This window comes from Scyliorhinus torazame, unplaced genomic scaffold (assembly GCF_047496885.1).
Source record: "Scyliorhinus torazame isolate Kashiwa2021f unplaced genomic scaffold, sScyTor2.1 scaffold_521, whole genome shotgun sequence".
NCBI lineage: Eukaryota > Metazoa > Chordata > Chondrichthyes > Carcharhiniformes > Scyliorhinidae > Scyliorhinus > Scyliorhinus torazame.
In genome coordinates, this window is record NW_027308248.1 from 120,001 (window position 1) to 143,194 (window position 23,194).

General features: G+C 55.4%; 1 protein-coding gene across 1 annotated transcript in view; it reads right to left on the reverse strand.

The window, feature by feature from the left end:
* LOC140406383 (uncharacterized) overlaps positions 1 to 22,892 on the reverse strand; it is a gene marked incomplete at its 5' end in the record, with an annotated part of 142,464 nt that extends 119,572 nt beyond the window's left edge. The window contains 3 exons of the mRNA XM_072494471.1: positions 3,614 to 4,251; positions 20,710 to 21,432; positions 22,727 to 22,892. Of these exons, the coding sequence (XP_072350572.1) occupies positions 3,614 to 4,251; positions 20,710 to 21,432; positions 22,727 to 22,892 (1,527 nt within the window). The remainder of the gene's footprint in view (positions 1 to 3,613; positions 4,252 to 20,709; positions 21,433 to 22,726) is intronic.
* Positions 22,893 to 23,194: the final 302 nt, after the last annotated feature.

Consider the following 23,194-nt stretch of genomic DNA (forward strand, 5'->3'; position numbering starts at 1 on the left):
CTGAATGGGATCCTCCTGTTCCTGTGTAACAGGCTCAAGGAGGGGGCTGAATGGGATCCTCCTGTTCCTGTGCAACAGGCTCGAGGAGGAGGAGGGGGCTGAATGGGATCCTGCTGTTCCTGTGTAACAGCCTCGAGGAGGAGGAGGGGGCTGAATGGGATCCTCCTGTTCCGGTGTAACAGGCTCGAGGAGGAGGAGGGGGCTGAATGGGATCCTCCTGTTCCTGTGCAACAGGCTCGAGGAGGAGGAGGGGGCTGAATGGGATCCTGCTGTTCCTGTGTAACAGCCTCGAGGAGGAGGAGGGGGCTGAATGGGATCCTCCTGTTCCGGTGTAACAGGCTCGAGGAGGAGGAGGGGGCTGAATGGGATCCTCCTGTTCCTGTGTAACAGGCTCGAGGAGGAGGAGGGGGCTGAATGGGATCCTCCTGTTCCTGTGTAACAGGCTCGAGGAGGGGGCTGAATGGGATCCTCCTGTTCCTGTGTAACAGGCTCGAGGAGGAGGAGGGGGCTGAATGGGATCCTCCTGTTCCTGTGTAACAGGCTCGAGGAGGAGGAGGGGGCTGAATGGGATCCCCCTGTTCCTGTGTAACAGGCTCGAGGAGGGGGCTGAATGGGATCCTCCTGTTCCTGTGTAACAGGCTCGAGGAGGAGGAGGGGGCTGAATGGGGTCCTCCTGTTCCTGTGTAACAGGCTCGAGGAGGAGGAGGGGGCTGAATGGGATCCCCCTGTTCCTGTGTAACAGGCTCGAGGAGGGGGCTGAATGGGATCCTCCTGTTCCTGTGTAACAGGCTCAAGGAGGAGGCTGAATGGGATCCTCCTGTTCCTGTGTAACAGGCTCGAGGAGGAGGAGGGGGCAGTATTGGGATCATCCTGTTCCTGTGTAACAGGCCCGAGGAGGGGGCTGAATGGGATCCGCCTGTTCCTGTGTAACAGGCTCGAGGAGGGGGCAGTATTGGGATCATCCTGTTCCTGTGTAACAGGCCCGAGGAGGGGGCTGAATGGGATCCGCCTGTTCCTGTGTAACAGGCCCGAGGAGGGGGCTGAATGGGATCCGCCTGTTCCTGTGTAACAGGCTCGAGGAGGGGGCTGAATGGGATCCTCCTGTTCATGTGTAACAAGCTCGAGGAGGAGGAGGGGGCTGAATGGGATCCTCCTGTTCCTGTGTAACAGTCTCGAGGAGGAGGAGGGGGCTGAATGGGATCCTCCTGTTCATGTGTAACAGGCTCGAGGAGGGGGCTGAATGGGATCCTCCTGTTCCTGTGTAACAGGCTCAAGGAGGAGGCTGAATGGGATCCTCCTGTTCCTGTGTAATAGGCTCGAGGAGCGGGCTGAATGGGCTCGGCCTGTTCCTGTGTAACAGGCTCGAGGAGGAGGAGGGGGCAGTATTGGGATCATCCTGTTCCTGTGTAACAGGCTCGAGGAGGGGGCTGAATGGGATCCTCCTGTTCCTGTGTAACAGGCTCGAGGAGGGGGCTGAATGGGATCCTCCTGTTCCTGTGTAACAGGCTCGAGGAGGAGGCTGAGTGGGATCCTCCTGTTCCTGTGTAACAGGCTCGAGGAGGAGGGGGCTGAATGGGATCCTCCTGTTCCTGTGTAACAGGCTCGAGGAGGGGGCTGAATGGGATCCTCCTGTTCCTGTGTAACAGGCTCGAGGAGGGGGCTGAATGGGATCCTCCTGTTCCTGTGTAACAGGCTCGAGGAGGGGGCTGAATGGGATCCTCCTGTTCCTGTGTAACAGGCTCGAGGAGGGGGCTGAATGGGATCCTCCTGTTCCTGTGTAACAGGCTCGAGGAGGAGGAGGGGGCTGAATGGGATCCTCCTGTTCCTGTGTAACAGGCTCGAGGAGGAGGCTGAATGGGATCCTCCTGTTCCTGTGTAACAGGCTCGAGGAGGGGGCTGAATGGGATCCTCCTGTTCCTGTGTAACAGGATCGAGGAGGGGGCTGAATGGGATCCTCCTGTTCCTGTGTAACAGGCTCGAGGAGGAGGAGGGGGCTGAATGGGATCCTCCTGTTCCTGTGTAACAGGCTCGAGGGGGAGGAGGGGGCTGAATGGGATACTCCTGATCCTGTGTAACAGGCTCGAGGATGAGGAGGGGGCTGATTGGGATCCTCCCGTTCCTGTGTAACAGGCTCGAGGAGGAGGCTGAATGGGATCCTCCTGTTCCTGTGTAACAGGCTCGAGGAGGAGGAGGGGGCTGAATGGGATCCTCCTGTTCCTGTGTAACAGGCTCGAGGAGGAGGAGGGGGCTGAATGGGATCCTCCTGTTCCTGTGTAACAGGCCCGAGGAGGAGGAGGAGGCTGAATGGGATCCTCCTGTTCCTGTGTAACAGGCTCGAGGAGGAGGAGGGGGCTGAATGGGATCCTCCTGTTCCTGTGTAACAGGCCCGAGGAGGAGGAGGGGCTGAATGGGATTCTCCTGTTCCTGTGTAACAGGCTCGAGGAGGAGGAGGGGGCTGAATGGGATCCTCCTGTTCCTGTGTAACAGGCTCGAGGAGGGGGCTGAATGGGATCCTCCTGTTCCTGTGTAACAGGCTCGAGGGGGAGGAGGGGGCTGAATGGGATCCTCCTGTTCCTGTGTAACAGGCTCGAGGAGGAGGAGGGGGCTGAATGGGATCCTCCTGTTCCTGTGTAACAGGCTCGAGGAGGGGGCTGAATGGGATCCTCCTGTTCCTGTGTAACAGGCTCGAGGACGAGGAGGGGGCTGAATGGGATCCTCCTGTTCCTGTGTAACAGGCTCGAGGAGGGGGCTGAATGGGATCCTCCTGTTCCTGTGTAACAGGCTCAAGGAGGAGGCTGAATGGGATCCTCCTGTTCCTGTGTAACAGGCTCGAGGAGGGGGCTGAATGGGACCCTCCTGTTCCTGTGTAACAGGCTCGAGGAGGAGGAGGGGGCTGAATGGGATCCTCCTGTTCCTGTGTAACAGGCTCGAGGAGGAGGAGGGGGCTGAATAGGATCCTCCTGTTCCTGTGTAACAGGCTCGAGGAGGAGGAGGGGGCTGAATGGGATCCTCCTGTTCCTGTGTAACAGGCTCGAGGAGGAGGAGGGGGCTGAATGGGATCCTCCTGTTCCTGTGTAACAGGCTCGAGGAGGGGGCTGAATGGGATCCTCCTGTTCCTGTGTAACAGGCTCGTGGAGAGGGCTGAATGGGATCCTCCTGTTCCTGTGTAACAGGCTCGAGGAGGGGGCTGAATAGGATCCTCCTGTTCCTGTGTAACATGCTCGAGGAGGAGGAGGGGGCTGAATGGGATCCTCCTGTTCCTGTGTAACAGGCTCGAGGAGGGGGCTGAATGGGATCCTCCTGTTCCTGTGTAACAGGCTCGAGGAGGGGGCTGAATGGGATCCTCCTGTTCCTGTGTAACATGCTCGAGGAGGGGGCTGAATGGGATCCTCCTCTTCCTGTGTAACAGGCTCGAGGAGGGGGCTGAATGGGATCCTCCTGTTCCTGTGTAACAGGCGCGAGGAGGAGGAGGGGGCTGAATGGGATCCTCCTCTTCCTGTGTAACAGGCTGGAGTGTAGGGCGGCGGTACGTCCCTACGCGTGGCTGACAAACGCTTCCACCGAGCGAGTGTCCTGTCTCCCCCCCCACCCTCCCCGACGCACGCACCCGTACCTGAGTCTGGCCGGAATCGCCATCCGTCACGTCGAGAACAGTCGCCAGTAGCTGGGGGTGCAGGCCCAGCCAGGCTGTCCCGCCACAGGAGGGGGGGAAGAGGAGGGGGGGCGGGGGGACGGGGCCCTCGCCGCCGCCGGCCGGCGGCCCGTCGAAGATAGCGGCCCCGCCCCCGACCTGGGAGCTGTCCCGCGGCCCCTGCGGCCCCTCCCGGAGGCCGGCCAGCTGCAGGACGGAGGAGAGGGGGTCGAGGGGCGGGGGGACGAGGTGGGGGAGGGCCAGGGGGGCCAGGAGGGCGGGCGGCGGGTGGCCCTGGAGCAGGGCGGCCACCAGGAGCTGGAGGGCCTGGAGCGTCTGCCCGTCGAGGGGGTCGGGGGGCGAAGGTGGCGGTGGGGGGGCGGCAGGTCCCAGCAGGCCGCACGGGCTGAGGGCGTGGGGCGGGCCGAGGTCCAGGCCCCGGGCCAAGGGGAGGGCCTCGCCCTGATCGACGATGAACGGGAGGGCCTCCTCCGGGAGGGGCAGGGACTCGCTGACGGTGCTGGTGACAACCACGCCGGAGTCCAGCACTGACGTGGTCCGGGTGATGGCCAGATGACCGCTGCCGGCAACCGAGACGGAGGGCGTCGGCGTTGCGATTTCTGCGGAGGTAAAAAAAAAGAGAAGGTCAGCGAGTGGCCAGGATTTTCACATACATTTGACGCAGTAAGGGGTTTTTAAAGCCGGGTTTAGTGCGCGTGACCGCTGCGGTCACGTTTTTAAAGAATCGTGGATTTGAGTGGTAGATGTTTACAGCACGGAAACAGGCCCTTCGGCCCAGCTTGTCCATGCCGCCCAGTTTCCATCACTCAGCTAGTCCCACTTGCCCCACCCTGCCCACGTAACTGCTATGGTAAAGGACAAAACTGTCCCCGCCTCTACCGCTGCCTCTGGCAGCCCGTTCCAGACGCTCACCACCCTGTGCGTGTGCAATAACTTCCCCTCTGGTCTCTCTTGTATCTCTCACCTCTCACCTCTCGTTCTAGACTCCTTTACATTTGGGAAAAGATGTTGACTCTCTACCTTATCGATGCCCCTCATTATTTTATAGACCTCTATAAGATCACCCCTAAGCCTCCGACGCTCCAGGGAATAAAGTCCCGGCCTATCCGGCCTCTCCTTATAACTCAGACCATCAAGTCCCGCGGGGTAGCATGCTCGTAAAGCTCCTCTGCCCTCTTTCTAGTTTAACAATCTCCTTCCTATAATAGGGTGACCGGAACTGAACACAGTGTTCCATGTGTGGCCGTACCAATGTCTTGTACAACTTGAACAAGACGTCTGTCAGGCGAGAGAGCCTTTCGGAAATGGGTGTTTACTACTGCGGTGACGTCAGAGAGTGGGTGGAGCTGGGCTGTCTGTCCGCTTTTTACTTTCGCTTTAGGCTGTTTGCTGCAGGGCGTGTTTTAGTTTCGATTTCGGGGTTGGAGCTGAAGCCCGCCGGAGCGGGTGTACTGCTGTTCTCTCTGCCATCAAAAGACTATCTCTTGATCGTTTGGTGAATTCGGAATTATAAAAGGTTCTCAGTAGTGAATGTAAACCTAATGTGCTTCTGTTAAAAGGTGTTTTAAGTCTTATGGATGTTAAAAGGACAGCTTAAAGGATTACTTAGTGTTGTATTCTTTGGGGGGTGTATTTGAATTAATGGTTGCTAAGATGTTCACTGTATGTTTTAAAAAGGTTAACTTGAGTTCATAGAATAAACATTGTTTTGCTTTGAAAAATACTTTTCCATTTCTGCTGTCCCACACCTGGAGAGTGGGCCGTGCGCTCCCCGTACCGCAATCTAGTAAAAGTTGTGGGTCAGGGGAACTCCACGATACACTTTGGGGTTCTCTAACCCCTGGCCCGTAACACGTCCCAACTCCTGTATTCAATATCCTGACCAATAAAACCTAGCGCGCTGAAGACCTTCTTCACCACCCTGTGCTCCTGCGACTCCACCTTCAAGGAGCTATGGACCTGTATCCCTAGATCTCTTTGTTCTGTAACTCTCCCCAACTCCCCACCATTAACCGAGTAGGTCCTGCCCTGATTCGATCGACCAAAATGCATCTCCTCGCATTTACCCCAAACTAAACGCCATCTGCAATTCATCGGCCCACTGGGACAAGATCCCGTTGCAATCTTTTTTGTATTGTAAGACAGCCCGGCTTTGTGGCTGCAAGAGGTGCAATTAAAGCGTCGTAAAAGTTTGGGCTAATGGACTTTTGTTTCTATTAAGAGGGTCCCCCGGGGAGTAGATGATTAGAGACATTGTGTTCAGCTTAGTGAGATAGATTTGGTTCAGTGGAGAAGCCAGGGGACGTAAGAGTTTTAAGGACCCTTTTCCTGTCGATTCCCGTATTCCCCGTCTCCTCCACTTCGCGGCCATCTTGTTTCGAACCATGTTTAATGGATATGCACCTTTGGGTCGAGCCGAGGAGAAAGGGAGGAGCTCAAAAAGTTGGTTTACAGGTGCAACAGGTGATTAAGAAGGCAACTGGAGTTTTGTCCTTCATTGCTAGAGGGATGGAGTTCAAGACTAGGGAGGTTATGCTGCAATTGTATAAGGTGTTAGTGAGGCCACACCTGGAGTATTGTGTTCAGTTTTGGTCTCCGTACCTGAGAAAGGACATATTGGCACTGGAGGGAGTGCAGAGGAGATTCACGAGGTTAATCCCAGAGCTGAAGGGGTTGGATTACGAGGAGAGGTTGGGTCGACTGGGACTGTACTCGTTGGAATTTAGAAGGATGCGGGGGGGGTGGGGGATCAGTGTTCCGGAGTCATGAGGTCATGTTGCAGCTGTACAGAACTCTGGTACGGCCGCATTTGGAGTATTGCGTGCAATTCTGGTTGCCGCATTATAGGAAGGACGTGGAGGCTTTGGAGCGGGTGCAGAGGAGATTTACCAGGATGTTGCCTGGTATGGAGGGAAAGTCTTATGAGGAAAGGCTGATGGACTTGAGGTTGTTTTCGTTGGAGAGAAGAAGGTTAAGAGGAGACTTAATAGAGGCATACAAAATGATCAGGGGATTGGGTAGGGTGGACAGTGAGAGCCTTCTCCCACGGATGGAAATGGCTGGCACGAGGGGACATAGCTTTAAACTGAGGGGTAATAGATATAGGACAGAGGTCACAGGTAGGTTCTTTACGCAAAGAGTAGTGAGGCCGTGGAATGCCCTACCTGCAACAGTAGTGAACTCGCCAACATTGAGGGCATTTAAAAGTTTATTGGACAAACATTTGGATGATAATGGCATAGTGTAGGTTAGATGGCTTTTGTTTCGGTGCAACATCGTGGGCCGAAGGGCCTGTACTGCGCTGTATTGTTCTATGTTCTATGTACACTGTCCCCATCAAATACTCCCAGGACAGGTACAGCACGGGGTTAGGCACAGAGTAAAGCTCCCTCTACACTGTCCCCATCAAACACTCCCAGGACAGGTACAGCATGGGGTTAGATACAGAGTAAAGCTCCCTCTACACTGTCCCCATCAAACACTCCCAGGACAGGTACGACACGGGGTTAGATACAGAGTAAAGCTCCCTCTACACTGTCCCCATCAAACACAACCAGGAAAGGAACAGCACGGGGTTAGATACAGAGTAAAGCTCCCTCTACACTGTCCCCACCAAACACTCCCAGGACAGGTACAGCACGGGGTGAGATACAGAGTAAAGCTCCCTCTACACTGTCCCCGTCAAACACTCCCAGGACAGGTACAGCAAGGGGTTAGGTACAGAGTAAAGCTCCCTCTATACTGTCCCCATCAAACACTCCCAGGGCAGGTACAGCACGGGGTTCGATACAGAGTAAAGCTCCGTCTACACTGTCCCCATCAAACACTCCCAGGACAGGTACAGTACGAGGTTAGGTACAGAGTAAAGCTCCGTCTACACTGTCCCCGTCAAACACTCCCAGGACAGGTACAGCACGGGGTGAGATACAGAGTAAAGCTCCCTCTACACTGTCCCCGTCAAACACTCCCAGGACAGGTACAGCACGGGGTGAGATACAGAGTAAAGCTCCCTCTACACTGTCCCCGTCAAACACTCCCAGGACAGGTACAGCACGGGGTTAGATAGAGTAAAGCTCTCTCTACACTGTCCCCATCAAACACTCCCAGGACAGGTTCAGCACGGGGTTAGATACAGAGTAAAGCTCCCTCTACACTGTCCCCATCAAACACTCGCAGGACAGACACAGCACGGGGATAGATACAGAGTAAAGCTCTCTCTGCACTGTCCCCATCAAACACTCCCAGGACAGGTACAGCACGGGGTTAGATACAGAGTAAAGCTCCCTCTACCCTGTCCTCATCAAACACTCCCAGGACAGGTACAGCACGGGGTTAGATACAGAGTAAAGCTCCCTCTACACTGTCCCCATCAAACACTCCAAGGACAGACACAGCACGGGGTTCGATACAGAGTAAAGCTCCATCTACACTGTCCCCATCAAACACTCCCACGACAGGTACAGCACGGGGTTAGATACAGAGTAAAGCTCCCTCTACACTGTCCTCACCAAACGCTCCCAGGACAGGTACAGCACGGGGTTAGGTACAGAGTAAAGCTCCCTCTACACTGTCCCCGTCAAACACTCCCAGGACAGGTCCAGCACCGGGTTAGATACAGAGTAAAGCTCCCTCTACACTGTCCCCATCAAACACTCCCAGGACAGGTACAGTACGAGGTTAGATACAGAGTAAAGCTCCCTCTACACTATCCCCATCAAACAATCACAGGACAGATACAGCACGGGGTTAGATACAGAGTAAAGCTCCCTCTACACTGTCCTCACCAAACGCTCCCAGGACAGGTACAGCACGGGGTTAGGTACAGAGTAAAGCTCCCTCTACACTGTCCCCATCAAACACTCCCAGGACAGGTACAGTACGAGGTTAGATACAGAGTAAAGCTCCCTCTACACTGTCCCCATCAAACAGTCCCAGGACAGGTACAGCACGGGGTTAGATACAGAGTAAATCTCCGTCTACACTGTCCCCACCAAACCCCCCCAGGACAGGTGCAGCACGGGGTTAGATACAGAGTAAAGCTCCCTATACACTATCCCCATCAAACAATCACAGGACAGGTACAGCACGGGGTTAGATACAGAGTAAAGCTCCCTATACACTGTCCCCGTCAAACACTCCCAGGACAGGTGCAGCACGGGGTTAGATACAGGGTAAAGCTCCCTCTACACTGTCCCCATCAAACACTCCTAGGACAGGTACAGCACGGGGTTAGATACAGAGTAAAGCTCCCTTTACACTGTCCCCATCAAACACTCCCAGGACAGGTACAGCACGAGGTTAGATACAGAGTAAAGCTCCCTCTACACTGTCCTCATCAAACACTCCCAGGACAGGTACAGCACGGGGTTAGATACAGAGTAAAGCTCCCTATACACTGTCCCCGTCAAACACTCCCAGGACAGGTGCAGCACGGGGTTAGATACAGGGTAAAGCTCCCTCTACACTGTCCCCATCAAACACTCCTAGGACAGGTACAGCACGGGGTTAGATACAGAGTAAAGCTCCCTTTACACTGTCCCCATCAAACACTCCCAGGACAGGTACAGCACGAGGTTAGATACAGAGTAAAGCTCCCTCTACACTGTCCTCATCAAACACTCCCAGGACAGGTACAGCACGGGGTTAGATACAGAGTAAAGCTCCCTCTACACTGTCCCCATCAAACACTCCCAGGACAGGTACAGCACGGGGTTAGATACAGAGTAAAGCTCCCTCTACACTGTCCCCGTCAAACACTCCCAGGACAGGTACAGCACGGGGTTAGATACAGAGTAAATCTCCGTCTACACTGTCCCCATCAAACCCCCCCAGGACAGGTGCAGCACGGGGTTAGATACAGAGTAAAGCTCCCTATACACTATCCCCATCAAACAATCACAGGACAGGTACAGCACGGGGTTAGATACAGAGTAAAGCTCTCTCTGCACTGTCCCCATCAAACACTCCCAGGACAGGTTCAGCACGCGGTTAGATAGAGTAAAGCTCCCTCTACACTGTCCCCATCAAACACTCCCAGGACAGACACAGCACGGGGTTTGATACAGAGTAAAGCTCCCTCTACACTGTCCCCATCAAACACTCCCAGGACAGGTACAGCACGGGGTTAGATACAGAGTAAAGCTCCCTCTACACTGTCCCCATCAAACACTCCCAGGACAGGTACAGCACGGGGTTAGATACAGAGTAAATCTCCGTCTACACTGTCCCCATCAAACCCCCCCAGGACAGGTGCAGCACGGGGTTAGATACAGAGTAAAGCTCCCTATACACTGTCCCCATCAAACACTCCTAGGACAGGTACAGCACGGGGTGAGATACAGAGTAAAGCTCCCTCTACACTGTCCCCGTCAAACACTCCCAGGACAGGTACAGCACGGGGTTAGATAGAGTAAAGCTCTCTCTACACTGTCCCCATCAAACACTCCCAGGACAGGTTCAGCACGGGGTTAGATATAGAGTAAAGCTCCCTCTACACTGTCCCCGTCAAACACTCCCTGGGCAGGTACAGCACGGGGTTCGATACAGAGTAAAGCTCCGTCTACACTGTCCCCATCAAACACTCCCAGGACAGGTACAGCACGGGGTTAGATACAGGATAAAGCTCCCTCTACACTGTCCCCATCAAACACTCCCAGGACAGGTACAGCACGGGGTTGGATACTGAGTAAATCTCCCTCTACACTGTCCCCATCAAACACTCCCAGGACAGGTACAGCACGGGGTTAGATACAGAGTAAAGCTCCCTCTACACTGTCCCCACCAAACGCTCCCAGGACAGGTACAGCACGGGGTTAGATACAGAGTAAAGCTCCCTCTACACTGTCCCCATCAAACACTCCCAGGACAGGTACAGCACGGGGTTAGGTACAGAGTAAAGCTCCCTCTACACTGTCCCCATCAAGCACTCCCAGGACAGGTACAGCACGGGGTTAGATACAGAGTAAAGCTCCCTCTACACTGTCCCCATCAAACACTCCCAGGACAGGTACAGCACGGGGTTAGATACATAGTAAAGCTCCCTCGACACTGTCCCCATCAAACACTCCCAGGACAGGTACAGCACGGGGTTAGATACAGAGTAAAGCTCCCTCTACACTGTCCCCATCAAACACTCCCAGGACAGGTACAGCACGGGGTTAGATACAGAGTAAAGCTCCCTCTACACTGTCCCCACCAAACGCTCCCAGGACAGGTACAGCACGGGGTTAGATACAGAGTAAAGCTCCCTCTACACTGTCCCCATCAAACACTCCCAGGACAGGTACAGCACGGGGTTAGGTACAGAGTAAAGCTCCCTCTACACTGTCCCCATCAAGCACTCCCAGGACAGGTACAGCACGGGGTTAGATACAGAGTAAAGCTCCCTCTACACTGTCCCCATCAAACACTCCCAGGACAGGTACAGCACGGGGTTAGATACATAGTAAAGCTCCCTCGACACTGTCCCCATCAAACACTCCCAGGACAGGTACAGCACGGGGTTAGATACAGAGTAAAGCTCCCTCTACACTGTCCCCGTCAAACACTCCCTGGGCAGGTACAGCACGGGGTTAGATACAGAGTAAAGCTCCCTCTACACTGTCCCCATCAAACACTCCCAGGACAGACACAGCACGGGGTTAGATACAGAGTAAAGCTCCGTCTACACTGTCCCCATCAAACACTCCCAGGACAGGTACAGTACGAGGTGAGATACAGAGTAAAGCTCCCTCTACACTGTCCCCGTCAAACACTCCCAGGACAGGTACAGCACGGGGTTAGATACAGAGTAAAGCTCTCTCTGCACTGTCCCCATCAAACACTCCCAGGACAGGTTCAGCACGCGGTTAGATAGAGTAAAGCTCCCTCTACACTGTCCCCATCAAACACTCCCAGGACAGACACAGCACGGGGTTTGATACAGAGTGAAGCTCCCTCTACACTGTCCCCATCAAACACTCCCAGGACAGGTACAGCACGGGGTTAGATACAGAGTAAAGTTCCCTTTACACTGTCCCCATCAAACACTCCCAGGACAGGTACAGCACGGGGTTAGATACAGAGTAAAGCTCCCTCTACACTGTCCCCATCAAACACTCCCAGGACAGGTACAGCACGGGGTTAGATACAGAGTAAAGCTCCGTCTACACTGTCCCCATCAAACACTCCCAGGACAGGTACAGCACGAATTTAGATACAGAGTAAAGCTCCCTCTACACTGTCCCCATCAAACACTCCCAGGACAGGTACAGCACGGGGTTAGATAGAGAGTAAAGCTCCCTCTACACTGTCCCCATCAAACACTCCCAGGACAGGTACAGCACGGGGTTAGATACAGAGTAAAGCTCCCTCTACACTGTCCCCATCAAACACTCCCAGGACAGGTACAGCACGAGGTTAGATACAGAGTAAAGCTCCCTCTACACTGTCCCCATCAAACACTCCCAGGACAGGTACAGCACGGGGTGAGATACAGAGTAAAGCTCCCTCTACACTGTCCCATCAAACACTCCCAGGACAGGTACAGCACGGGGTTCGATACAGAGTAAAGCTCCGTCTACACTGTCCCCATCAAACACTCCCAGGACAGGTACAGTACGAGGTGAGATACAGAGTAAAGCTCCCTCTACACTGTCCCCGTCAAACACTCCCAGGACAGGTACAGCACGGGGTGAGATACAGAGTAAAGCTCCCTCGACACTGTCCCCATCAAACACTCCCAGGACAGGTACAGCACAGGGTTAGATACAGAGTAAAGCACCCTCTACACTGTCCCCATCAAACACTCCCAGGACAGGTACAGCACGTGTTAGATACAGTGTAAAGCTCCCTCTACACTGTCCCCATCAAACACTCCCAGGACAGGTACAGCACGGGGTTAGATACAGAGAAAAGCTCCCTCTACACTGTCCCCATCAAACACTCCCAGGACAGGTACAGCACGGGGTTAGATACAGAGTGAAGCTCCCTCTACACTGTCCCCATCAAACACTCCCAGGACAGGTACAGCACGGGGTTAGATACAGAGTAAAGCTCCCTCTACACTGTCCCCATCAAACACTCCCAGGACAGGTACAGCACGGGGTTAGATACAGAGTAAAGCTCCCTCTACACTGTCCCCATCAAACAGTCCCAGGACAGGTACAGCACGGGGTTAGATACAGAGTAAAGCTCCCTATACACTGTCCCCGTCAAACACTCCCAGGACAGGTACAGCACGGGGTTAGATACAGAGTAAAGCTCCCTCTACACTGTCCCCATCAAACACTCCCAGGACAGGTGCAGCACGGGGTTAGATACAGGGTAAAGCTCTCTCTACACTGTCCCCATCAAACACTCCTAGGACAGGTACAGCACGGGGTTAGATACAGAGTAAAGCTCCCTCTACACTGTCCCCATCAAACAGTCCCAGGACAGGTACAGCACGGGGTTAGATACAGAGTAAATCTCCGTCTACACTGTCCCCATCAAAACCCCCCAGGACAGGTGCAGCACGGGGTTAGATACAGAGTAAAGCTCCCTATACACTGTCCCCCTCAAACACTCCCAGGACAGGTACAGCACGGGGTTAGATACAGAGTAAAGCTCCCTCTACACTGTCCCCATCAAACACTCCCAGGACAGGTGCAGCACGGGGTTAGATACAGGGTAAAGCTCTCTCTACACTGTCCCCATCAAACACTCCTAGGACAGGTACAGCACGGGGTTAGATACAGAGTAAAGCTCCCTCGACACTGTCCCCATCAAACACTCCCAGGACAGACACAGCACGGGGTTTGATACAGAGTAAAGCTCCCTCTACACTGTCCCCATCAAACACTCCCAGGACAGGTACAGCACGAATTTAGATACAGAGTAAAGCTCCCTCTACACTCTCCCCATCAAACACTCCCAGGACAGGTACAGCACGGGGTTAGATACAGAGTAAAGCTCCCTCTACACTGTCCCCATCAAACCCCCCCAGGACAGGTACAGCACGGGGTTAGATAGAGTAAAGCTCTCTCTACACTGTCCCCATCAAACACTCCCAGGACAGGTTCAGCACGGGGTTAGATACAGAGTAAAGCTCCCTCTACACTGTCCCCATCAAACACTCCCAGGACAGGTACAGCACGGGGTTAGATACAGAGTAAAGCTCCCTTTACACTGTCCCCATCAAACACTCCCAGGACAGGTACAGCACGAGGTTAGATACAGAGTAAAGCTCCCTCTACACTGTCCCCGTCAAACACTCCCTGGGCAGGTACAGCACGGGGTTCGATACAGAGTAAAGCTCCGTCTACACTGTCCCCATCAAACACTCCCAGGACAGGTACAGTACGAGGTGAGATACAGAGTAAAGCTCCCTCTACACTGTCCCCGTCAAACACTCCCAGGACAGGTACAGTACGAGGTGAGATACAGAGTAAAGCTCCCTCTACACTGTCCCCGTCAAACACTCCCAGGACAGGTACAGCACGGGGTGAGATACAGAGTAAAGCTCCCTCGACACTGTCCCCATCAAACACTCCCAGGACAGGTACAGCACGGGGTTAGATACAGGATAAAGCTCCCTCTACACTGTCCCCATCAAACACTCCCAGGACAGGTACAGCACGGGGTTGGATACAGAGTAAATCTCCCTCTACACTGTCCCCATCAAACACTCCCAGGACAGGTACAGCACGGGGTTAGATACAGAGTAAAGCTCCCTCTACACTGTCCCCACCAAACGCTCCCAGGACAGGTACAGCACGGGGTTAGATACAGAGTAAAGCTCCCTCTACACTGTCCCCATCAAACACTCCCAGGACAGGTACAGCACGGCGTTAGATACAGAGTAAAGCTCCCTCTACACTGTCCCCATCAAACACTCCCAGGACAGGTACAGCACGGGGTTAGATACATAGTAAAGCTCCCTCGACACTGTCCCCATCAAACAATCCCAGGACAGGTACAGCACGGGGTTAGATACAGAGTAAAGCTCCCTCTACACTGTCCCCGTCAAACACTCCCTGGGCAGGTACAGCACGGGGTTCGATACAGAGTAAAGCTCCGTCTACACTGTCCCCATCAAACACTCCCAGGACAGGTACAGTACGAGGTGAGATACAGAGTAAAGCTCCCTCTACACTGTCCCCGTCAAACACTCCCAGGACAGGTACAGCACGGGGTGAGATACAGAGTAAAGCTCCCTCGACACTGTCCCCATCAAACACTCCCAGGACAGGTACAGCACAGGGTTAGATACAGAGTAAAGCTCCCTCTACACTGTCCCCATCAAACACTCCCAGGGCAGGTACAGCACGGGGTTAGATACAGAGTAAAGCTCCCTCTACACTGTCCCCATCAAACACTCCCAGGACAGGTACAGCACGGGGTTAGATAGAGAGTAAAGCTCCCTCTACACTGTCCCCATCAAACACTCCCAGGACAGGTACAGCACAGGGTTTGATACAGAGTAAAGCTCCCTCTACACTGTCCCCATCAAACACTCCCAGGACAGGTACAGCACGGGGTTAGATACAGAGTAAAGCTCTCTCTGCACTGTCCCCATCAAACACTCCCAGGACAGGTACAGCACGGGATTAGATACAGAGTAAAGCTCTCTCTACACTGTCCCCGTCAAACACTCCCAGGACAGGTACAGCACGGGGTGAGATACAGAGTAAAGCTCCCTCGACACTGTCCCCATCAAACACTCCCAGGACAGGTACAGCACGGGGTTAGATACAGGATAAAGCTCCCTCTACACTGTCCCCATCAAACACTCCCAGGACAGGTACAGCACGGGGTTGGATACAGAGTAAATCTCCCTCTACACTGTCCCCATCAAACACTCCCAGGACAGGTACAGCACGGGGTTAGATACAGAGTAAAGCTCCCTCTACACTGTCCCCACCAAACGCTCCCAGGACAGGTACAGCACGGGGTTAGATACAGAGTAAAGCTCCCTCTACACTGTCCCCACCAAACGCTCCCAGGACAGGTACAGCACGGGGTTAGATACAGAGTAAAGCTCCCTCTACACTGTCCCCACCAAACGCTCCCAGGACAGGTACAGCACGGGGTTAGATACAGAGTAAAGCTCCCTCTACACTGTCCCCATCAAACACTCCCAGGACAGGTACAGCACGGCGTTAGATACAGAGTAAAGCTCCCTCTACACTGTCCCCATCAAACACTCCCAGGACAGGTACAGCACGGGGTTAGATACATAGTAAAGCTCCCTCGACACTGTCCCCATCAAACAATCCCAGGACAGGTACAGCACGGGGTTAGATACAGAGTAAAGCTCCCTCTACACTGTCCCCGTCAAACACTCCCTGGGCAGGTACAGCACGGGGTTCGATACAGAGTAAAGCTCCGTCTACACTGTCCCCATCAAACACTCCCAGGACAGGTACAGTACGAGGTGAGATACAGAGTAAAGCTCCCTCTACACTGTCCCCGTCAAACACTCCCAGGACAGGTACAGCACGGGGTGAGATACAGAGTAAAGCTCCCTCGACACTGTCCCCATCAAACACTCCCAGGACAGGTACAGCACAGGGTTAGATACAGAGTAAAGCTCCCTCTACACTGTCCCCATCAAACACTCCCAGGGCAGGTACAGCACGGGGTTAGATACAGAGTAAAGCTCCCTCTACACTGTCCCCATCAAACACTCCCAGGACAGGTACAGCACGGGGTTAGATAGAGAGTAAAGCTCCCTCTACACTGTCCCCATCAAACACTCCCAGGACAGGTACAGCACAGGGTTTGATACAGAGTAAAGCTCCCTCTACACTGTCCCCATCAAACACTCCCAGGACAGGTACAGCACGGGGTTAGATACAGAGTAAAGCTCTCTCTGCACTGTCCCCATCAAACACTCCCAGGACAGGTACAGCACGGGATTAGATACAGAGTAAAGCTCTCTCTACACTGTCCCCATCAAACACTCCCAGGACAGGTACAGCACGGGGTTAGATACAGAGTAAAGCTCCCTCTACACTGTCCCCATCAAACACTCCCAGGACAGGTACAGCACAGGGTTAGATACAGAGTAAAGCTCCCTCTACACTGTCCCCATCAAACACTCCCAGGACAGGTACAGCACGGGGTTAGATACAGTGTAAAGCTCCCTCGACACTGTCCCCATCAAACACTCCCAGGACAGGTACAGCACGGGGTTAGATACAGAGTAAAGCTCCCTCTACACTGTCCCCATCAAACACTCCCAGGACAGGTACAGCACGGGGTTAGATACCGAGTGAAGCTCCCTCTACACTGTCCCCATCAAACACTCCCAGGACAGGTACAGCACGGGGTTAGATACAGAGTAAAGCTCCCTCTACACTGTCCCCATCAAACACTCCCAGGACAGGTACAGCACAGGGATAGATACAGAGTAAAGCTCCCTCTACACTGTCCCCATCAAACACTCCCAGGACAGGTACAGCACGGGGTTAGATACAGAGTAAAGCTCCCTCGACACTGTCCCCATCAAACACTCCCAGGACAGGTACAGCACGAGGTTAGATACAGAGTAAAGATCCCTCTACACTGTCCCCGTCAAACACTCCCAGGACAGGTACAGCACGGGGTGAGATACAGAGTAAAGCTCCCTCTACACTGTCCCCGTCAAACACTCCCAGGACAGGTACAGCACGGGGTTAGATAGAGTAAAGCTCTCTCTACACTGTCCCCATCAAACACTCCCAGGACAGGTTCAGCACGGGGTTAGATACAGAGTAAAGCTCCCTCTACACTGTCCCCGTCAAACACTCCCAGGACAGGTACAGCACGGGGTGAGATACAGAGTAAAGCTCCCTCGACACTGTCCCCATCAAACACTCCCAGGACAGGTACAGCACGGGGTTAGATACAGGATAAAGCTCCCTCTACACTGTCCCCATCAAACACTCCTAGGACAGGTACAGCACGGGGTTAGATACAGAGTAAAGCTCCCTCTACACTGTCCCCATCAAACAGTCCCAGGACAGGTACAGCACGGGGTTAGATACAGAGTAAATCTCCGTCTACACTGTCCCCATCAAACCCCCCCAGGACAGGTGCAGCACGGGGTTAGATACAGAGTAAAGCTCCCTATACACTGTCCCCGTCAAACACTCCCAGGACAGGTACAGCACGGGGTTAGATACAGAGTAAAGCTCCCTCTACACTGTCCCCATCAAACACTCCTAGGACAGGTACAGCACGGGGTTAGATACAGAGTAAAGCTCCCTCGACACTGTCCCCATCAAACACTCCCAGGACAGACACAGCACGGGGTTTGATACAGAGTAAAGCTCCCTCTACACTGTCCCCATCAAACACTCCCAGGACAGGTACAGCACGAATTTAGATACAGAGTAAAGCTCCCTCTACACTGTCCCCATCAAACACTCCCAGGACAGGTACAGCACGGGGTTAGATACAGAGTAAAGCTCCCTCTACACTGTCCCCGTCAAACACTCCCAGGACAGGTACAGCACGGGGTGAGATACAGAGTAAAGCTCCCTCTACACTGTCCCCGTCAAACACTCCCAGGACAGGTACAGCACGGGGTTAGATAGAGTAAAGCTCTCTCTACACTGTCCCCGTCAAACACTCCCAGGACAGGTTCAGCACGGGGTTAGATACAGAGTAAAGCTCCCTCTACACTGTCCCCATCAAACACTCCCAGGACAGGTACAGCACGGGGTTAGATACAGAGTAAAGCTCCCTCTACACTGTCCCCGTCAAACACTCCCTGGGCAGGTACAGCACGGGGTTCGATACAGAGTAAAGCTCCGTCTACACTGTCCCCATCAAACACTCCCAGGACAGGTACAGTACGAGGTGAGATACAGAGTAAAGCTCCCTCTACACTGTCCCCGTCAAACACTCCCAGGACAGGTACAGCACGGGGTGAGATACAGAGTAAAGCTCCCTCGACACTGTCCCCATCAAACACTCCCAGGACAGGTACAGCACGGGGTTAGATACAGGATAAAGCTCCCTCTACACTGTCCCCATCAAACACTCCCAGGACAGGTACAGCACGGGGTTAGATACAGAGTAAAGCTCCCTCTACACTGTCCCCATCAAACACTCCCAGGACAGGTACAGCACGGGGTTAGATACAGAGTAAAGCTCCCTCTACACTGTCCCCATCAAACACTCCCAGGACAGGTACAGCACGGGGTTAGATACAGAGTAAAGCTCTGTCTACACTGTCCCCATCAAACACTCCCAGGACAGGTACAGTACGAGGTGAGATACAGAGTAAAGCTCCCTCTACACTGTCCCCGTCAAACACTCCCAGGACAGGTACAGCACGGGGTGAGATACAGAGTAAAGCTCCCTCGACACTGTCCCCATCAAACACTCCCAGGACAGGTACAGCACAGGGTTAGATACAGAGTAAAGCTCCCTCTACACTGTCCCCATCAAACACTCCCAGGACAGGTACAGCACGGGGTTAGATACAGAGTAAAGCTCTCTCTGCACTGTCCCCATCAAACACTCCCAGGACAGGTACAGCACGGGGTTAGATACAGAGTAAAGCTCCCTCTACACTGTCCCCATCAAACACTCCCAGGACAGGTACAGCACGGGGTTAGATACCGAGTGAAGCTCCCTCTACACTGTCCCCATCAAACACTCCCAGGACAGGTACAGCACGGGGTTAGATACAGAGTAAAGCTCCCTCTACACTGTCCCCATCAAACACTCCCAGGACAGGTACAGCACAGGGTTAGATACAGAGTAAAGCTCCCTCTACACTGTCCCCATCAAACACTCCCAGGACAGGTACAGCACGGGGTTAGATACAGAGTAAAGCTCTCTCTGCACTGTCCCCATCAAACACTCCCAGGACAGGTACAGCACGGGGTTAGATACAGAGTAAAGCTCCCTCTACACTGTCCCCATCAAACACTCCCAGGACAGGTACAGCACGGGGTTAGATACCGAGTGAAGCTCCCTCTACACTGTCCCCATCAAACACTCCCAGGACAGGCGCAGCACGGGGTTAGATACAGAGTAAAGCTCCCTCTACACTGTCCCCATCAAACACTCCCAGGACAGGTACAGCACGGGGTTAGATACAGAGTAAAGCTCCCTCGACACTGTCCCCATCAAACACTCCCAGGACAGGTACAGCACGGGGTTAGATACAGGATAAAGCTCCCTCTACACTGTCCCCATCAAACACTCCCAGGACAGGTACAGCACGGGGTTGGATACAGAGTAAATCTCCCTCTACACTGTCCCCATCAAACACTCCCAGGACAGGTACAGCACGGGGTTAGATACAGAGTAAAGCTCCCTCTACACTGTCCCCATCAAACACTCCCAGGACAGGTACAGCACGAGGTTAGATACCGAGTGAAGCTCCCTCTACACTGTCCCCATCAAACACTCCCAGGACAGGCGCAGCACGGGGTTAGATACAGAGTAAAGCTCCCTCGACACTGTCCCCATCAAACACTCCCAGGACAGGTACAGCACGGGGTTAGATACAGGATAAAGCTCCCTCTACACTGTCCCCATCAAACACTCCCAGGACAGGTACAGCACGGGGTTGGATACAGAGTAAATCTCCCTCTACACTGTCCCCACCAAACGCTCCCAGGACAGGTACAGCACGGGGTTAGATACAGAGTAAAGCTCCCTCTACACTGTCCCCATCAAACACTCCCAGGACAGGTACAGCACGGGGTTGGATACAGAGTAAATCTCCCTCTACACTGTCCCCACCAAACGCTCCCAGGACAGGTACAGCACGGGGTTAGATACAGAGTAAAGCTCCCTCTACACTGTCCCCATCAAACACTCCCAGGACAGGTACAGCACGGGGTTAGATACAGAGTAAAGCTCCCTCTACACTGTCCCCACCAAACGCTCCCAGGACAGGTAAAGCACGGGGTTAGATACAGAGTAAAGCTCCCTCTACACTGTCCCCGTCAAACACTCCCTGGGCAGGTACAGCACGGGGTTAGATACAGAGTAAAGCTCCCTCTACACTGTCCCCGTCAAACACTCCCAGGACAGGTACAGCACGGGGTGAGATACAGAGTGAAGCTCCCTCTACTCTCTCTCAATCTTACCAGTATTGTGGAGGCTGGCGATCCCCATTTCCAGCGGCGGAGCGGCGACCACGAGGGGGGACCCGCCGTCGTCCCGGCAACCCGGCCCCGCGTTGGCGGCGGCGCTCCGGCAAGGGGCTGGCTCCCCGAGAGGCACGTCGGCCGGGAGGAAGGGCGGAGGGGCAGGGGGGCGGCGGGGCTCGTCGCGGGCCCCCGGCGCCTGCCTCGGCAAGGGCAGGACGGCGGGGGCGGCCGCCCTACGGCGGGGGCCGGAGTCCCCGGGGGGCGGGTGGCCGTTGGGCGCGGCGGCCTTGCTCTGGCTGGCCAGCTGGGCCGCGGCGGCGGCCGAGAGCAGGCTGCTGGCGGGGAAGTAGGCCGGGTCGTGCTGCTGGCCCTGGCAGCGGCCCAGAGGCAGGCCCAGGAAGGCGGGGGGGCCGCCGGGCTCGGGGTACGGCCAGAGGGGACCCTCCAACCCGGTCGGCAGGGGCGACGGCCCGGAGGGGGTCGCGGAGAGGTGGCGGAGCAGCCCACCGCCCGGGAAGGCCTCGGGCCTAGGCCAGCGGAGGTCGGAGCTGGGGCGTCTCTGGCGGGGGCAGGAGGGGCAGGTCTCCACCCGCTTGCCGGCAGGGCTGGGCGGGGAGAGGAAGGGGGTCCTGCCCTCGTGCCTCAGGGCGGAGGGAGCCAGGTTGGTCGTCTTCATCGGCGCGGCAGCGGAGGTGCAGGGGTAATGGCCGCTGATTCCTCCTGTAACCCAGAACAGAGACACAATCGTTAAATGTCGGAGGGTCAGTGCTGAGGGAGCTCCGCACTGTGGGAGGGTCAGTGCTGAGGGAGCGCCGCACTGTGGGAGGGTCAGTGCTGAGGGAGCGCCGCACTGTGGGAGGGTCAGTGCTGAGGGAGCTCCGCACTGTGGGAGGGTCAGTGCTGAGGGAGCGCCGCACTGTGGGAGGGTCAGTGCTGAGGGAGCGCCGCACTGTGGGAGGGTCAGTGCTGAGGGAGTGCCGCACTGTGGGAGGGTCATTGCTGAGGGAGCGCCGCACTGTGGGAGGGTCAGTGCTGAGGCAGGGTTAGTGCTGAGGGAGGGTCAGTGCTGAGGGAGCGCCGCACTGTGGGAGGGTCAGTGCTGAGGGAGCTCCGCACTGTGGGAGGGTCAGTGCTGAGGGAGTGCCGCAGTGTGGGAGGGTCAGTGCCGAGGAAGCGCCGCACTGTGGGAGGGTCAGTGCTGAGGGAGCTCCGCGCTGTGTGAGGGTCAGTGCTGGGGGAGCTCCGCACTGTGGGAGGGTCAGTGCTGAGGGAGCTCCGCACTGTGGGAGGGTCAGTGCTGAGGGAGCGTCGCACTGTGGGAGGGTCAGTGCTGAGGGAGCTCCGCACTGTGGGAGGGTCAGTGCTGAGGGAGCGCCGCACTGTGGGAGGGTCAGTGCTGAGGGAGCGCCGCACTGTGGGAGGGTCGGTGCTGAGGGAGCGCCGCACTGTGGGAGTGTCAGTGCTGAGGGAGCGCCGCACTGTGGGAGGGTCAGTGCTGAGGGAGCGCCGCACTGTGGGAGTGTCAGTGCTGAGGGAGCTCCGCACTGTGGGAGGGTCAGTGCTGAGGGAGCGCCGCACTGTGGGAGGGTCAGTGCTGAGGGAGCTCCGCACTGTGGGAGGGTCAGTGCTGAGGGAGCTCCGCACTGCGGGAGGGTCAGTGCTGAGGGAGCTCCGCACTGCGGGAGGGTCAGTGCTGAGGGAGCTCCGCACTGTGGGAGGGTCAGTGCTGAGGGAGCTCCGCACTGTGGGAGGGTCAGTGCTGAGGGAGCTCCGCACTGTGGGAGGGTCAGTGCTGAGGGAGCTCCGCACTGTGGGAGGGTCAGTGCTGAGGGAGCTCCGCACTGTGGGAGGGTCAGTGCTGAGGGAGCGCCGCACTGTGGGAGGGTCAGTGCTGAGGGAGCTCCGCACTGTGGGAGGGTCAGTGCTGAGGGAGTGCCGCACTGTGGGAGGGTCGGTGCTGAGGGAGGGTCGGCGCTGCGCGAGGGGATTGTGTCGGACAGGCCGGTCCACGTACCCGCTGTCTGGGTGCTGGATGCCAGCGATGTCTGCAGGCTCTTGTGGAGCGTCGCCATGGCGATGATTTTCCGCTTGTGGTTACAGAGTTTGGTGATGTCCTCGTCGCTCTTGACATCCTCGGTGGTTCTGCGTTTCACCGTCGCTGCAGGATCGAAGCTGAACACCTGTTTGTGAGAGAGGGGGAGAGAGGGAGTGAGAGAGAGAGAGGGGGGGGGGGGGGGGGGGGAAAAAGAGAGAGAGAGGGGAGTGGTGAACCACGATTATAGAATTTACAGTGCAGAAGGAGGCCATTCGGCCCATCGAGTCTGCACCGCAGGAGGCCTCGCGTCTGGCTGTAATAAAGCCACAGTTGTACCCAACTTTCGTCAATTGATCGTGCATCAATTTATTCGTCAGATTTTCCACAGAATGGATATATATCCGAATGAAGCCCGATCGCCTGCAGCTGGATCCTCACTCGCCCGAC